This window comes from Phaethon aethereus (genome assembly GCF_964289735.1).
Source record: "Phaethon aethereus genome assembly, chromosome: 2".
Classification (NCBI taxonomy): Eukaryota; Metazoa; Chordata; class Aves; order Phaethontiformes; family Phaethontidae; genus Phaethon; species Phaethon aethereus.
Window position 1 is genome coordinate 166893646 of NC_138582.1, and position 17637 is coordinate 166911282.

The following is a 17637-nucleotide window of genomic DNA, read 5'->3' on the forward strand; positions in this document are numbered from 1 at the left end:
GTCCAAAATCTTCTTTCTCATACTTGCTTATCTCAGGATGCTGCACCGAAGAGAGTCAGCAAGAAATGACCTTACTCTGAGCAGAAGCCTTGGCACAGCCTCTTCTTGGAGTCCCTTGAGATTTTCCCCCCTCTGTGAAGAGTTCTCCATTGGACACTGCTTATTTGCTGTTTTCATCCTCGTGACCCTCACCTGAAATTAGACCTCCACCATACCACAGAGTTAGGTTCCCTTTTTCTGCCTCTGGTCCTTAAGCCATACTGACCTCTATGCCCTGGAGGCACATCCTCCCTTCTTCCAGTATCCACGTGGCCTTGGTCTTGGTCTTGGGTCTCTCTCTTTTCCTCATCCTCCAACAGACTGTTGCCATGTTTTCCAGGTGACTGTTAAGAATGGCAAATCTTCATTATGTTCTTTCCTTGTGCTTTGACATTTTAGCCTTGAAAATTGTGTTACCGTGGTCTGGTGGCCAGCACTGTCCATGTGGAGTGGTTGATACTGATACTTAATGTGTTAGATGCAGGGGATTTTTACTGGTATCTCCTGGGGGCTGGAGCTCAGTCTGGAAGCAAAAGATGAGAGAGGCAGCTATAAAACCATGCATTTAAAATGGAAATTGTCATCTGACACAAGTCTCCATAGTGATTCCTCTGTATTAAACCCAGTTCCAAAGCTGATATCCTACATCCAAGGAACTGCAGTGCAAGCATCACTGACTCCCCCAGGGGATAGTCAGGAGAAGGCAATGTGTCATCTCTACTACAAGCCGGGACTGGGGTTTTATTGCAAAGGAGGAGCGTGAAAAGATTTAAATAGTGTCAGAAGGAAGCAATGAGTCCAGATCCAAAGTAAGCTCACAAGCCAGTTGGCACATGCATTATCTGCAACACTCAGCACTGTAAACAATTTCCTGGAAGAGCTCTTATGAATCCTGTTTCAAGTACTTAATGATTTATTTCCATATTGATTCATTTCCATAATGATCCACAGAAAACAAGAAGCCTTGTTTTCTTCCTACATTATATGCTATAAATCAAAAGAACTTGACCAGTTTTCTTCACATGCACAGACACACACTCACACGTACACACTTGCAACCGGACATGCATGTGCATGTGCATACCCTGGAACACAAAAACACACACACAGGTTGTCAGTCCGTCATATCCACAACCATTTTCCCTGCATAGCTGAGCTTTTTCCTGCTAATCCAAAACCTATATGTGAATCATCTCAGATCTGTGCTGTGAATGATTATTTTGTTGAAAAGGACATGGGGCTTTAAAAGGCATCACAATATAAAGGAGATGATAGTTTTGCCTAAAGAGATGTGACTTTATTCATCTTTGCAAAATGAGAAAAAGATGAGAAATGAGAAAGCAAAGGACGAATCTTCTTTTGAAGATGGGGGGCATGAGCATATTTCCAAGACCCCTGAGATGCATCTGAAAAAAATACAGCAGCCAAAACACTCATCTTCATTCTTTCTTAGTGTTGGTGGAATGGCTGGCGATATTATTACCAGGATAACAGCGTAATTCAGGTTGTAAGGGACCTCAGGAGGTCTCTGTTCCAAACCCCCTACGCAGCTATGATCGCAGACCAGATTGCTCAGGGCTTTATCCAGTTGGGTCTTGAAAAATCTCTGGAGATTGGACACCCTCATTGGACACCCTTGTCCCATTGCTTGACTGTCCTCCCAAGGTAAAACGTTCTCCTTACATGTGATCCAGCTCTTTCTTGTTTCAATTTATGTCTGTTGCCTCTTGTCCTCCTGCCATGCATCATTGTGAAAAGCCTGGGTCTGTCATATCAGTAACCTGCTTGTAGGTATGGGCAGGCTGTTATTAGGTTCACCCAAAGTCTCCTCTTCCCCATGCTGAATCAACTCCTCTAGCCTCTCTGCACATGCAAGTGCTCCAAACCCGGGCATCTTGGTGGTCTGTGGCTGACTTTGCTCTAGTTTATCAATGTCTTCTTGTACTGGGGGGCCACAAGGTGAGCGTAGCAAGGGAGTCCCTTGGTCGCATGTGCCCTCTCAGGAAAGCGAGACCAACCGACTGAGGAGCAGGCCCATAGAAAAGCACTCAGGGACGTTGGTGGCCCCCCTGGACTTGGGAATGGACAGTGCCATTGGAGGCCAAACACCACTGGGAGACATGGCTGGTGTGGAAGGCAGGGAGGAGACAACTCTGAAAGAGACATGACTGCAGTCTGTGAAGGTGTAGCTGAAAATGAGACAAGAAGCTGGGTTTGACTGTCAAATTTTCATCAGAGATGGGAGCTCCTCCCTATAGAAACCCAGGAACCTCAGCCCAGAAGCACACCTAGGCCAGGGCTTCCCAGCATGCTCCTGTTCTCACCTTCTTGTCCAGCCAGGGTCTCTGAGCCAGGATGATCCCTGAAAGATGCCTTTGGTTCCCAGGCAGCCATAGGCTTACTTGCATGTACCCATGCAAATTTGGGAATGTTTGCCTTCTTGAAATGACGGTGTGTGGCTCAGCTCCAGCTCAGACAGCATTTTTATCAAAGGCTACCCAGGGAAAATGGAAGTTCTTGCTCATCTGTTTTGGTCGCGGTATTTTTCTCCTGGGATGATTTCCAAAGAGTTTAATTTAAATGAAGTCAGTTCTGAGCAGCACCATGACTTGATCCCATGCCATGTCTTGGGATGGCATCAGCAGCTACCTTGGCTGGTGTTTCGAGGAACAGTGAGCATTTTGTCATCCCAGCTTGCATGTGCCAAATGTTGCTGATGACAGAAGTCAGCTCTCCTCCAGCAGGACTATACAGTACAGCAGAGACAAGAGTATCACCATTGCTATCAGTCAAGAGAACTGGGGACTTCTCCTTCCAAACTTCTATGGCTAGAGAACTTGCAAAGCTGAAAATGTTACTTTTATCTTCTTTAAATTGTTTGCACTAATAAAATAAAGAGTATCGTATTTTTCCCCTTGAACCATGCCTAATAGTAGAGAAAGCAGAGATCCTCTCGTAGCCTCGTTTCTTTAGGCAGTGAAAATCTTACTAGCTTCAGTGCACTGCATCAAACTCATTGCTGGAAGAAAAAACCACCGCAGTCCCTCATAGCTTCCTTGGCTTACCAGGTCTCCCTACACTACATCTACAGCTAATAGAGGCGTGTTTGCAGGATCCTGGATTAGCTGACTTGACCCTTTCCACTTCTTTGATTTCTCCCTGGGGGAAGATCAGAGAAGTAGTTGAGGAAGTGTACAAGCATACAAGACATTCACAAGTGTCTATTTCTATCTGAAAGAGCGTAGAGACGGTGGGACATCTGCACGGGCCATACAGCTGCTTTTCCAGACTGACAGCTAGAAGCCAGCTGGGATTCCTGGGGCATCTGAAATGATACTAGAAGCCTCTATTTAGGCAACTGAATCAAGCCCTCAGCAAGGCCAAAAGATGTGTTCCATCCAGCAAGGCCATGAGCTCCTCCTGAAGCAGATGCCTCCTGAAGGCTAAGAAGCTCTGCAGACTTCGCTGCATGATTTGCTTAGGTATGCACCAAATGTAATGGGAGATCAGACAAATGACTTGGAGACCAAATTTAGCTGTCTTCATCTATTTATTGCTCCTAAATGTTTAGTGAATATTTATTGTGAGTGAAAACAGGGCATCCCAGAAATAGCCCTGAAAACACTGGTACAAGGTTGGTGCCCTGGCATTGATATATTCCAGTGGTTTACTGTGAAGTCCCTAAGCTCTAAAGGACCTTGTGAAAGTAAACCCTGTGGCTGAGTGTCTATTACCAGAGACATTAGTTCACTTCAGCTGCCAAATTTCTTTTCTAGTCAGACCTGCCAGATGTCTGGATTTGATCTGAATGATACATATTTGAAGTCAGGTGTATGGATTACATCACGGTCCTTCAGAAGTTTAGTTGTCCAATTCACAAGGCCTAGATAAGACTAACTTCCTTCTGTAGCCACACCATGGGACTAGAAAAACGCATGGCTAAAGCATCTAGATCAGGGCTAGACAGATCTAGGAACTGTTCAATTCCGGTTGTGGTACCGGGATTCCTTAGTTCTTGTGAAGAGCACAAAAAGGACTTTTTTACTACCACCTTATTGCTTATTGGCTACAATACCCCAGTCCATGATACTGGTATGGGATTCAGGCTACCAAATTTTGCACTGTATCCATCTCTACCTAAGCCAGTAACTCAGGTAGCCTTTATGGTCAAGGGACAAAATAGGTGTTGGGTGCAATTTCCCTGCCCTCTTGTAGATATTTCCTTTATGATCAGATGAGTCACACCTTGGGCTCCATTGACTATATTGAGCAGTTCTTCAATGATCACAAAGCTGACTAGCTCCAGCTGAGACTTGTGAAGGGCTACATAAAGTTAAGTGAGTCCCACTAGAGTGGTCATTGGAAGAACCTGTGCCTTGATTGTCCTTTTGCTCCATTTACAGGACAAGTCCCCCCTCCCAGTGACAGTCACCCTGGTTATTTATATTGCCCCTGACACTCCAGTTGTGGCTGAGAACTATACAGTACTAGGTGTCATGGAAACACACATGACTAAGATGATCCCTTCCCTACAGTACTAGCGAAGACTCATCTGACAAAGGGCAGGCTTCCAAGAACAAGGATAATAGTGAGTCACTCTCTCTAAACACGGCAAGGGCAGATGCAACTGTGTCCACAAAGTTGTGTTTTGTGTCTGTTAAGAAAAAGAAAATACCACACTATAGGGGAAAGAAACTGTCCAGTGAAAGTGTGGCTGTGCTGCTTTATTGCACTAGTACTTCAGACCTGGGTGCATGTCCACAGCAGTGAGGAAAACTCAGGATGAATCCTAGCTCTTCAAGACCAGAATGTGAAGGGCAGGTTGGTTTCACAACTAAAATGGGCTATACTGAGTCATAGTTACAATATTGAGTAGAATCTTACTGCACCTAATAAAACCAAGAAAAGGATGCAGGCAGACAGGTGAACTTTAGGAAGCAATAAGATGATATTGATCAGTTGACAGATTTGGGGAAAGAGAAACAATCTTGAAAGCACTACTTCCATGGAGACTACTTTCCACTCCCTGTTTCTATGGCAGTTGTAATCAGAAGATCTTGATTGCCCTATGGTCTGCCTGGTCCTTGATGTGGAAGAGAAAAAGGGAAAGATACAAATATTTTCTTTATTGGGAACCGGAAAGGGATACTGAGATGGCAAATGCGAGCCTGACACCAGGTCTGCTGACACTAGTAAGTGTCCTTCCAGAGACCTGAAATGCATCCCTGGAAAATAGACTGATACCTTACAAATACAGAGACACAACAGATTGTATGCCTCAGCTTGTGGCTCCAGAGGAACAAGAACATGAGCTCCAGGACACAGATATTGCACTTCTTGTTGCTAACCAGGAGGGTTTGGTGCTGACTGAAAGGTTAGGCAGTCTACAAACTAGTCATAGGTTGTCTACAGGGCAGCCATGTGCAGAAAAGCTAGAGTTCATGGAAAATAATATGAAAAGCTTTGGCTCGAGCCCCATGTATCCAATCTCAGATAGGAAACCCTCAGCCGGTGTAAATGATATGCCTTCCAGTAGCTGCCACAAAGCAGTCACCCCTAGGACTTTGCCTGAAATAGACCTTGCCTTGTTTTCACAAATCCTGGCATTTATGACTCTCCCAGATATGCTGTGCTCAGAGTTACACACCTATCTATCTCCATCACTCTCCCCTGCTCTGCACTTTCTGAGTGACCCTCTGTGCACTCTCACAAAAAAAAAAACACCCTCAAAATAATTTTTTATTGCTCTTCTGGGGATGGCCTGAAATCTTGCTCTTACAAGGCTGACGGCAGAAATTCAAGCTTGATGTTCATCACAGTGCTCTAGGGAAAATGGGCCGTGGCTGTCAGTACCTCAGGTATGACAGACTCAGAGAGCTTCCGTGGCAAAACAAGTAGAGGTAGTGTATGTGTTAGCATGGCAATCACTTCAAAATTAACATAAGCAGTATCTCATTAATGCTGTACACCCACCATGCTGGCTTGAAACATGGTCCAGTGTTGGAAGGACTGTAAATTTCTGCTTTGGACAAATACTAATTGGAAAAAGGATTTTATTTTTTGTGAAAATGTACTCCTGGTAGCAACAATAACCTGTAACTTCTGACAGTATCTGCTGCATTGCAAATTCCTTTTTCATCCCAGACTTGTCTAGAGACAGAGCAAACAGAGAGATACTCAATCCATGTATTTCTAACCTGTAGATGTATCTGTTCCATCACACACAAAATGCCAGGAGGCTGTGCATTGCTGTTGTGATGCATGCAATGAATAAAAGCACTGATCGCGTCCTCTCTCATCAGACAGTTTTGTTTCCCAGCTACCACGAAGATGGTTTGCATCACTTTGCAGAACTCGGAGCACGGAGAGCAGTCAGTGGCATACACTGGCACATTTCCAGTCTTACGTGTATCTCTGCCGCACTGGGATCTATCATGCTAGTTGGCGTGCCGCATGGAAGGCTACGCGAGGACTCTTCCCTGCTCCTCCTCTTTGGCAGAGATGATAGGTCTAACTAGACAGAATTTCAAATCTCCCTCCTCCCTCCTCCCTTATCTTATTGAGGCACATGGATCCAAATGAGAGTTAGGAGGGGAAAAAAGTTACGAAGTTTTAATTTGTTAATTTAAATTTGCTGTGCATTGCCAATCAGCTCAAAGTTGAATGTGATTGAGTTGTTAGGACAGGATGCCTCCACAAGCAGGGGATTAACATCAGTGTCTTCCAAGATACCTTCCAGTCCTGTGTAGTCCTGAAATCTGGAGATCTAAATCCACCTTGTGCTGGAAAGTTCTCTAAAACATGTGAAGAAAATTCAGAATAAGCATGCTAAAGTGGAAAGAGCCAGTTACTCCAGCACTGGTGAGATACAGGTGATGCAGAATATTTATACAACTTGCTTTTTTCCTTCTGCTGTTGCAAAGCCCAATGGAGGGAAGAGGAGTGCAGAGGGACAGGGATTCAGTGTAACACCATGAGCTGAGAGGGGAGATAATTAATCTTGTATTTAAATGCCTTCTTGCTCAGATTTTATCATGAGGTTGCTCTTCTTATTGGCTCGTTATCAAACAGGATTTCTTTCCCTGCTCTTAGATACAAAACCACTCTCAAGATAGGTGTCCTCTTCCTTTCCAGAGTAAAGAAACTGATGCCTGGTTTTATTGAAACCAACCCGGAGTAGTGTTTATTACTGAAAATATACAGTATTTTTGAACATCACATAAAAAGCCTAGTAGACACAACTGCTCTAGTTTAAAATGCTCAATAGATAAACTTTGTGCAGCATGTAGCACTACCCTCATAATGCAGACATCCTCTTCTCATTATTATTTTTACAGTGCTTCCCTTTTATAGTTTTTAAACCCAGAAAACATGTTCTGTTGTCCTTCTCCGCCCCAGTCCTCTTAGCTGAAAAAACCCAAAGACTTTCCAAAGGCTACTAACATTGTGTCGAAAGCGTGGGGCTAAGAGGAATAAGGATATTTTATAGAGCTATCTAGAGATATTGCTGTCCTTTTCACGATTTTGTGTATGAACAGGGCATGGTTTCTTGCAAGGCAAAGTGCCCTGTGTTAAGCAGTCCAGCGATGTCCTGGCCAACTCCCAGTATATCAAGGGGAGAAACGGGAAAGGTAGATAAATCCGGATTTTTCACACCACCTTTCAGATGCTCTTTTTCTCGCTGACACATGTTCTCAAATGACAGTTCTGCAGAGAATAATTTTTTACAAAGAAACAAGAAAGAGATGGACTATCTATACACCAAACTGTTGAAATCGTTGGGAATTAATGTACAGGGTGAGATGGGCAGTATGTTTAAAAATAGTCTTTGTCCACCACAATACAGAAGGGAAAAACAAAAAAAAAAAAAAGGAAGGAGAAAAAAATTGACTGTTCCTGCCAGTGTGCTGTTTTAGACTTTGTATTGTGAACTTCCACAAGGTGCAGTCAGTGTTGAATCTCCTTCTTCTCTGAATCTGTTTCACCACCACTTACTCCAAGAGGCTTTTGCCTGGTTGCCTTAAAGCAGCATCATGAATATGGGAGATAAGAGTCCACAAAAACATGATGGGCACCTCATTGTGAAAGAGAGCAGTGCAGAATAAAGGAAAAAAGTCTGAAGAAAGGAGCTTGGGGAGAATGAAGAAAGAACCCTGAAGACCATCAGGCAGTGTGTGTACATGCAGGGCATATCACACGGCTGCGGTCTGTTTGATGCTATGGAAGCTGATTCGTGTTGGAGAGGTGGGGATAGACATGGCACGTGCCACACGCGCTCGGAGGGAGTGATGGTCTTGCCAGCGGTGCCATCTTTTCCTGGCAGCAGAACGGACCTGGTAAAAAAAAAAGGAAAGAACATGAACACTTAGAATACTCAGGTGTCCTCTGTAAAGGGACACTAAACAGCCTGAGACAAATGATGATATGTGTCAAGCCAGAGAAACATGCAGGGCTTGATTCAGGTGCCTAAACATGGGCATCTAGTTCACTTGATATTCTCCTGGGTAAGGCACTCTGGGAAAAGCATGGGTTTCACATATCTCATGTCTCATATCTGATGTCTTAAATACCCCAGAGTATTAGGCAATAAATGCCTAAGTTTATGCGACTGAACCAAGCTGTCAGGGTGGATGCACCTGATGGAGGTCTTAGAGAGACCTATCACCGGGCCTGTAGCTGCTTCCCTTGTAGATGAAGGGGAACCACAGATCATCTAACTGAACATTGGTGTCTACAACACAGACACACCTGACCCAACCCCTGTGAGCATCTTGTATAGGCAGTGGAGAGCTACTCTACAGTCAACAGAAGGTCATCTTCAAGGAGATGCTTACAAATAGGCCAGATGAACTTTGGCCTTGAACAAATAGGCCTTGAACTTTAAGTACATATTTTGTTGCATGAACCAAAGAGAGAGCCCCGAAGCTCTATCTCAAATATAACGTATATAAACAAGGGAAAGACAAGCGATAGGAACACTAGCCTCAAACACAATGGGAGGGAAAGATTGAGATACTCTTAACATAGATTTTAGTAAATTCCTGCCAAATCATTGTCATTGAAGACTCAAAGTCAGAAGTTGAAATGAAACATTTAGACCAATTTCTGGATATTCTTGTTGCTTCCCACTCTAGAGATGAGTGCAATTCAAGCCCCTAACCTAGGCAACTAGGTAATCCTACAAAACCACGTGAGATGAATCTGGGTCCAGTGACTTCTGGACTTCTGACTTCTTGGACAGTCAATGGGTAGTTGTACTCATGACACTTGGAAAGGATGTTGACATTCTGCTGCCAACCTGAAATCCAGTCAGCTTTGAAGAAAGAGCATTTCTACACAGAACCTCTATATCAAACCAGGGCCTCCTTTGCCAAAAACGTATTTGTTTAGAACGTGAGGTTATAAAAAATATAAAATAAACAATACACCTCAGCGACTGACCCATAGTTCTCTTCCTGACCAAGATAGAACCAGTCAGTATGGTCAAATTCATCTCCTTCTAAAGCAGATGTCCAAAGTAGGCCAGATACTGTGGTCAGATGAAAAATACCTCTTCCCTTTCATTAGTTATAAAGTGATTCTAGACAATTAGCTCTGCTTTAGATGTCTGGATTATAAATTTAGCTAAATTTAGACAATATTGATATCTTACCCTGAATGTTTTTCAATTTTTAATGTACTTCACTGCATCCGTCAAAAGTAAAGGAGTGCTCTTATCCCCACTTTACCACTGGCAGGCTAAAGCTTGGGTATTAATAGCAGTGATGATGTAGAGTAGACCTCAGCATGGATCAGCTACCATGGCAACTCTACAAGGCCTGGGATGAGCCTGCACAGCCTGTGTGAAACCCATGCTGACACAGCTTCTCAGCTATCAGCACCTAAGGTAGATCTAAGCCATCCTGGGTGTATCTATAATCACCACTGGGATTGCAGGGAAGATGGTGTTTGCCCAAAGGTGCACAGCCACTGTTTATTTCCTTTAAAACTTGGGGCCTGTCTTCAGGTACAGTGTGAATACTACTCAAAACATGAGGAACACACACTTCCCAACCCCACATCAGACCAGCTCCAACATGCTGCCTAACAGGTGCTCAAATGAGCTGATGAACTCTAGTAGCAGAGGCATTTCCCACCCAAACCACACATTGTCAGCATTAGGTGTCCTAGATGAACAGGAATGATGGCCTGATAGTTAAAACATACCAAAGTTCATAAGGAGGATGTAGGAAGGGAGAAACTGCACTCCTCTCAGATGGTTTCAATCCTCCCATTTCTTGGTGGGCCTTCAGGGACTTAGACCCATATTCTGTAGCACTATTACTTATAAACTCTGTACTGTTGTGATCTGGCACCTAACAATCGCTTCTCATCACCAGCTTTGTCCATGAAATGCACGTCATTTCAGGTTTGTGAGTATCAACTTGGAAAACAGTTTTGCAGTTGTCCTCTTTGGTGCCTTGTCAGGGGAATCCTGAAGCTGGAAATCTGGCTTCTTCCCTTCTAGAAGGTGCAGATTGGGCAAAACAGACCTGAGGATCTCTTTCTTTGGTTGTTTTCTTGACTGTGGGTGACCTGTGCTTCTTGATCTGACACTTAAGACAAGTAGTTGCAGATGTTTATAGTAAGGTGAGAAGAGTGCCACACTGGCCTTCTTTTGATTTTGAATCAATGATTTGTTGCAATGTAAAATAATGGGGTTTACACTTAATAGGTGGGTCAGACCTTAGAAAAATAAAGGCTATGAGGGGATAGGACTGCTTGCATGGAAAAGGGGAAGAGTGAACATCCAATGAAAGAAGAATTAAAGTTAAAAGACAGCACTGCCGGGGGGAGCATGATCATCACAAATGAATTTGCAATGAGAATGAGAATAATGTGGTTAAACAACAGGGCATTTTAGGGGGGGGTTAGGAAATCCAGGGGATTTCTGGAAGAGCAGTAGGTACAAAACACCTACACTAGTTTCAAGCTGGGGTTTGGTCAGTTTACAAAAGGAGTTAAATGAGATAGTTATATGAGATAGCCAGTCAGGATGGGCTGACTCAGCTGTATGCTACTACAATAGAAGCCAGCCTGGACTGCTGACTTTCACTGTCTCATCAAACTGATCTCATTGTTTCACTGCACCCTTCTGTTAAAACATGAGAAACAGTGGAAAGAAGATGTGTCATGGTGTTGCCCTTTCCTGGATGCCCACTGTTTGCAAACCTATCATGGTTCTACCTGCAGTGGCCAAGGGATACTTATTTGTGATTCTGGATTTAAGGGTGTATATAATATACACCCAAAGGCAAATACATGTGTACGTACAAGGTGGGATGCATCTCATCTGAAAGCTTGATACCTAGTCTTGGACAATTATTTATGCTTTCAATAGTGGAGGACAATGGAGACAGTGGAGAAAGTGAGATGATCCGCCTAAAAGGTGACTTAGATATGTAGAAGGAATAAGTCCTTGCTCCATCTTGCTCCTCTGAGTACAAAACCAGCTTAGCTAAATGTTGGGCACCTAAGGCAAATGGTGTAAGTAACGTGTAAAGTGTCAGAGGGGTAATCGTTGTCATGGGAAATTGTCCTGTGAAGAACATCTGCAGAGGGATGTTGCCTCTTGAATGTTCATTTCTCCCCAGATGTTACCAAATGTTGAGATATTAGAAAAAGTTTCTCCCCTTTCTGATGAAGTTCACCCTTGTACAGGCAGCCTGTGATCCACTGAAGCCCTTCAAAGAGGTGAATTTCTTCATCTCTGGTGCAAAAGCAGAGAATAAATCTCTGTGTACAGCACAGTCTTGCCAAAGACATTAATAACAGACTGGCAGCCCTGTGAGCTCATGTATCCCAGACACTTCTACAGCAGCATTTCACTGGGTCGTGGAAAGGGGGAGTCACCTGGTGGGATTTTTGTGTTTCTGAGCAACTTGTGCGAACAGATACTTACTCAGACAGTGAAGCCAGATTAGATTTATCATTTGTGCTTCAAACCAATCAAGTCAAAAAGAGTGACCTGGAGATAAAGACGTGAGTCTAAACAAGCAGCTGTCCGAATGGCCTTTATTATATGGTTTGCTTACAAGCTTTGAGAGAAGATTAAAAGTAGTAACAAAAGTACTGTCGTCTTGTACAGCTGGAGCCATTCCTAATGGACTGGGCACATGGAAATAGACTCTGCACTTACAGGGGGGAGTGCAAAGCATTTCTTAATGACTGAATAATTCACTGCAGTTAGGGTGTGATCAGAGCGCAAGCAGAAAAGGTTAAGCTCAAATTTATCTCTTACAATCGAACTCCGAAACAAAATGCTACCTTAACTTTAGGACAGAAAAGAAAAAAGAAATCCAGTTTTGACTGCTGTAATAATATGTTAAAAAAGACACCAAAAAAGCTGTTACACAGCAGAAAAGTAATAGAAAAAGATAAAGCAAAATAGCAACTTCAAACCTGGTTGTTAATCTCCATGACAGCAACTACCTCTATCCGTTAAGCATTTGTAGAGTCAGTACCATGTCCTAGAGTCAGCATTAGCACAACTATGACCTGAAATTAACAGCACTTGCCTGTAATAGCCCAGAGGTGGGCACAGACTACCATCAGTGGCTAAAACTCCACAAAGGGGCTTGGCAATACAAATTATCAGCTTCGCCTCTATGTAACTTTAGTTGCTTGAGATGACAAAGTTACCCGTGCTAATGAGCAGAGAGGTCAGTTCTCTGTGTTGACCCTTGGTCTCTTTTTCTTGCAAACAGTTACTCTCTCAGAATTACACTTTTCAGCTCTTTGGACTTTGTGTACTGTGAATAATCACAGTTGTGAGCATGTGGTCAAATCAGATTTACTAACATATTTGTGCCGAGAGAGTGTGGGCACTGCTCTCAGCAGGATTGCTTTAGAACAGTCAAGAGAAAGAATGCAGGTGATGGGATGGAGAGAAGTCAGCAGGTGAGTTTTTCTTTCCTGATTGGATCATGTAACTGAGGAGTTCTCAAACTTTCAGATCACATCTGAAAATCACTAAAAAACACATCTCTTCATAAAAAATGTTAAAAACCTCTTTTTCTCCCCTTCAGAAGAACAACAAAAAGAATGAAAGCGATGGAGAGAAGGATGGAAACATGCGGAGAAGGTTTGCTTTTGATAAAATAGACATCAATTTGCATTGCTATTACTTATGCCAGGCAGTGGCTGCTGGCTAATTTCTTGCATCTATCAATTAAAAATGAGCCGAAGAAAGAGCCTTTAGCGACATTAAAAATCAGTTTTTGGAAGACATGTCATGTCTTATTAGTAGAGAGGAAGAAAGCCTGATCCAACGAAGCTGGTGAGGGGTCTGGAGCACAAGTCTGATGGGGAGCGGCTGAGGGAACTGGGGGTGTTCAGTCTGGAGAAGAGGAGGCTGAGGGGAGACCTTATCGCTCTCTACAACTACCTGAAAGGGGGTTGTGGTGAGGTGGGTGTTGGTCTCTTCTCCCAAGTAACTAGTGATAGAGCGAGAGGAAATGGCCTCAAGTTGTGCCAGGGGAGGTTTAGATTGGGTATTAGGAAAAATTTCTTTACAGAGAGAGTGGTCAGGCATTGGAACAGGCTGCCCAGGGAGGCGGTGGAGTCACCATCACTGGAAGTGTTCCAAAAACGTGTGGATGTGGCACTTTGGGACATGGTTTAAGGGGCATGGTGGTGTTGGGTTAACAGTTGGATGGTCTTGAAGGTCTTTTCCAACCTTAATGATTCTGTGATTCTGTGATTTACACAGTGCTTAGAACAAAGTGGCCCAGTAACTTGGGCCTTCTTGACAAAATACTAAAATATAATAGTAGTAATGTAGGTAAAAAGGAAGGATCTGATAAGAAGGGTAGGATTAAATGAGCTGTCATGGCAAACAGAAGCTGGAATTAAGACTACTGGGACACTGCCATACTCTGTCCCCAGAGAACATCTGGGGCAGAGGGACAATAGGTACCCTCCGAGTATAGAATAATCACCGTGTTCAGTAGTCTGTGACTACATAACCCTAATTAAGTTCTTGCTTTGTTTATATGCAACTTTTAACTCCTAGAAAATCTGATCCAAAGGCAAATGAAATAAATTAAAGAGTTTTATATAGATCTCAATGGTCTTTGAAACAAACCGATTCTTGGTCTATGAAAATAGGTTTCAGTGATGAATTCAAGTTCCACCTACACTTAAGCACCTTTGTACCATTTTTCAGATCCTTGTGCTGCAGTTGGAGGTAACTGGAGAATAACTTTGGACTTTAAGTATTTTTGGTTATGAATGGTAGTGCAAATTGTGGAAAAGTTGATGAAGATTTATTCAATTTTATTGTAAGCTACAGATAAGCAAGAGGGACTTCCAAGCAATGAACAGACAAGCAGAAGGAAACTGGCTGTACAGACTTCAAATTTCAAGACAAGGGCCTCTCTGTGTCTGACTCTGTAGTGTAATCCACTTCCACGAAGTTTCTGAAGCCCTGGCCTCTCTCTGTATCCAGCAGAAACACAGGAAAGGCCATAAGGTATTGGCAACAGTTCATGAAGAAGAGACAACTAAAACAGGTCAGATGAATTCTACCCTCACTTGTGTGAAACGTTGCCTATAAAGGGAGTTGAGGGTGATCAACTCAACTGCATATGTGTATGTATTAGATGTCTAATGTTAAGGGGATAAATCCCATCTGTTACATAATAGAACTTAAACTAAAGTAAGGTAATACCTTACACGATACCTTGAAAGTTTTCCGGAGGGTTGGGATGTCCCTCAGGGGAGGAGGATCAGTAAATGCTTGATTTAACAGTAAATGCTATGAAGAAGGCTATGGGCCAAGCCTCTCTAGATCCTTGGAAGGATCAAGTGCAGTCCTGAATGGAAGCAAAGTAGCAGAATGGCCTAAGCACAGAGTCCACTGGACTGACAAAGCTGGGGATCTGCAGATGAGGAACGCTCATCTGCTAATGCTCTCAGAGAGACAGGAGTGAGTCTTTGTCTCTTTTTTGCAAGTAAAGTATATTACTGAGCAACTATATCCATGTCCTGCAGCCACCTCTCACGCTGTTGGTATGGCTTTACAAGGCTCCTAGTAGAGCCAAACTCTTGGGCCAAAGATGGCCACGTTATCATTCGACAAAAAATTGAACCAAACATCTCTATAAAGATTCCATTATCAGTGTTTAATCCTCCTAAGGCAGGGAAGGGATGTAGTCAAAACAATCTGCAAGGCTCAAAGGAAACATGGCAATAAATCCTATAATCTTACAATAAAGCTCAGGTGAAACTGTTGTTTGTTTTTTTTTCCCAAATAGCTTACATCACACTGCTATTTTATGTAGTATTGTTAAGTTTCTCTTTCTCCCTAAAAAAATTAGCCTGCTTAACTCGTCTGTAATTCATTTTTTTGCTAGAGTCTTTGGCAACTGTTCCATACAACCCAGTAACAGGTGGGTAGATTTCGAGCACCTGCCAGCCTGGGATGTTGAAGTTTTATTTCTAAGATCACAATGGTGCAATTTTGTCATCATGTGTAACTGCTTGAGAAGCTAGAAGAGTTCTGACTAGTTATAAAGAATTGCCACACATTTTGGGGTGGAAGCATCTGCTTCTTTTGGGCCACCCTTCTTTCGGGCCACAAATGACCAGAACAAACCACTAGAGAAGGAGGCCATGAATGCAATCAGCCCACCCCAAGCTGTGGAGTGCTCTGGAGGCACACTCATAACAGCAGTGGTGTAGTGAAAAGGAAGATGAGGTGGGGAAGGACCCTCAGACCAGTTGCTGCCTTTCAGCAAGCCTGAACTTCTCATTTTTCTCTCTCTGGCAGAACCCCGGTCTGAAGGGTCACTGGAGTTACAGCAATGAAGGTGATTTTCTACCAGAAAACATCTGGGTGTGGGAGAAGGGTACCGAGAAGAGACTGCAGTCCTGTAACGAACTGCTGCCTGGTGGTCCCAAGGGGAGGGTTTAATCCCTTCAGCTGACTCTATATTGACCAAGCATCCCCAAGGGCATTTAGGAGTAGCACTCGTACTCATACTGTTGGACTCCCTTGCTCAGAAAGCAATCATTGTGGGAGATGGAATTAAACTTTAGTCCTCTAGTCCACCCCCATATTCATATTTATTCAGTGATTTGAAGGAACGCCTAATGCATGTCCTTTGGGCTCAGAATGATTAATGTGAAGTCTGCTTCGACTGATGGGCAGGTGGATGACTAACCATTTAGGTGGTGATTCATAGCTGGCAATTATAATGAATAGCCTCTGAAGACGATCAGATCAAAGTAAGCCACTTTGAGCTTAACAGATTTTGAGAGACAGATGGTGCCTGGGTAAAGGGTCAACACAAAAACAATTGAACATATTTATCCTTGCTTTGCACCTTGTTGTGAGAATAATTTACAATGCCATCTAACGAAGTAACCTGTTCTATTCCTCTCTGCTTACGGCTTCTAAGTCAGCTAATTGCTTTCCACTTTAAATGTTAGTTCATAGTTGATTATCAATATTGACCAGATGATAATATTAGAATTTGAAGCCTGTTTGAACTGAGAATTCATACTTTACAGGATGATTTCAGACAGAGGCCTTGCTAGTTATGTATCCCTTCAGGACATGGTTAGAAATCAAGGACAGCCACCTTATTATGGACATAGGATTCATGAATTATAGAATAATTAAGGTTGGAAGGGCCCTCCGAAGGCCTCTGGTCCAATGCCATGATCAAAGCAAGCCCAGCATAGAAATTATATCTAGTTTTGAAATTATGTCAGGGCGTTACCCAGTCATTTTAAATACATCCAAGGGCAGAGATCTCAAAACACCTCCGGGCCTCTCTTTTAGTGCTTAAACACCCTCACTATGATTTTTTTCCCACCACGTTTAATTAGTATTTTCCTGTTTCCTTCATTCAGTTTGGTAGTGGAGACTGCTCTTCTCTATCTAGCTCTTCACCAAGCACTATCACTTTAGAAATTCAGGTCATTCTCACACACCGTCACCTTCATTCAAGCACTCTGTTATGGTACAGCTGTGTTTTTATGTCCCGTTATGGTGGGTAAAGTTTTGAAGGATCACAGAACTCTCTGAGGGATCAGCACTGACGGTTATTGGAAATGACATGAAGCACCAAATAACAAGGATAAGTGTTCTCTGGAGGCAGGGATCCTTCCCCCATTATCCCCTTGTTTCCGTCATGCCTTTGTTGAGGTAGCAGGAGTCTATCAGTGAAGTTCTCATTCCTCTGGAGGTTTACCAGTGGCTGCCTGGAAATATTTAATTTCCTTCTCTGGGGGATGCTGCAGCATCTGAAATCTGACCTCCTCCCCTCCAGACTCCAACAAAGAGCAGCCATAAGATCAAAGCTAACACAAACATACTGAAAGACGTATTTGGAAGATGAAACACTATAAATGTGCTCTTTCCCTCTCTGAAATACTTTAGCTTCTCTCAGGAGAAAAACATTACTAGCAAGGAGGTCTGGCTGAGAAGGTAGATACCACACTAGAAAGGGAACTGGAGGGAAGTTCCATCTTTAAAGATGCTTTATCTGGAATCAGCCACAGAGAGAACAGAAATGCTGGGAATGCTGTACCCGTCTGCCTGTGAGCAGA

General features: G+C 43.2%; 1 protein-coding gene across 2 annotated transcripts in view; it reads right to left on the minus strand.

The window, feature by feature from the left end:
* Positions 1–8231: 8231 nt before the first annotated feature.
* CRHR2 (corticotropin releasing hormone receptor 2) overlaps positions 8232–17637 on the minus strand; it is a gene marked incomplete at both ends in the record, with an annotated part of 181638 nt that continues 172232 nt past the window's right edge. For both annotated transcript variants that reach the window (XM_082015500.1, XM_082015499.1), the window contains one exon: positions 8232–8372. In XM_082015500.1, the coding sequence (XP_081871626.1) occupies positions 8232–8372 (141 nt within the window). The remainder of the gene's footprint in view (positions 8373–17637) is intronic.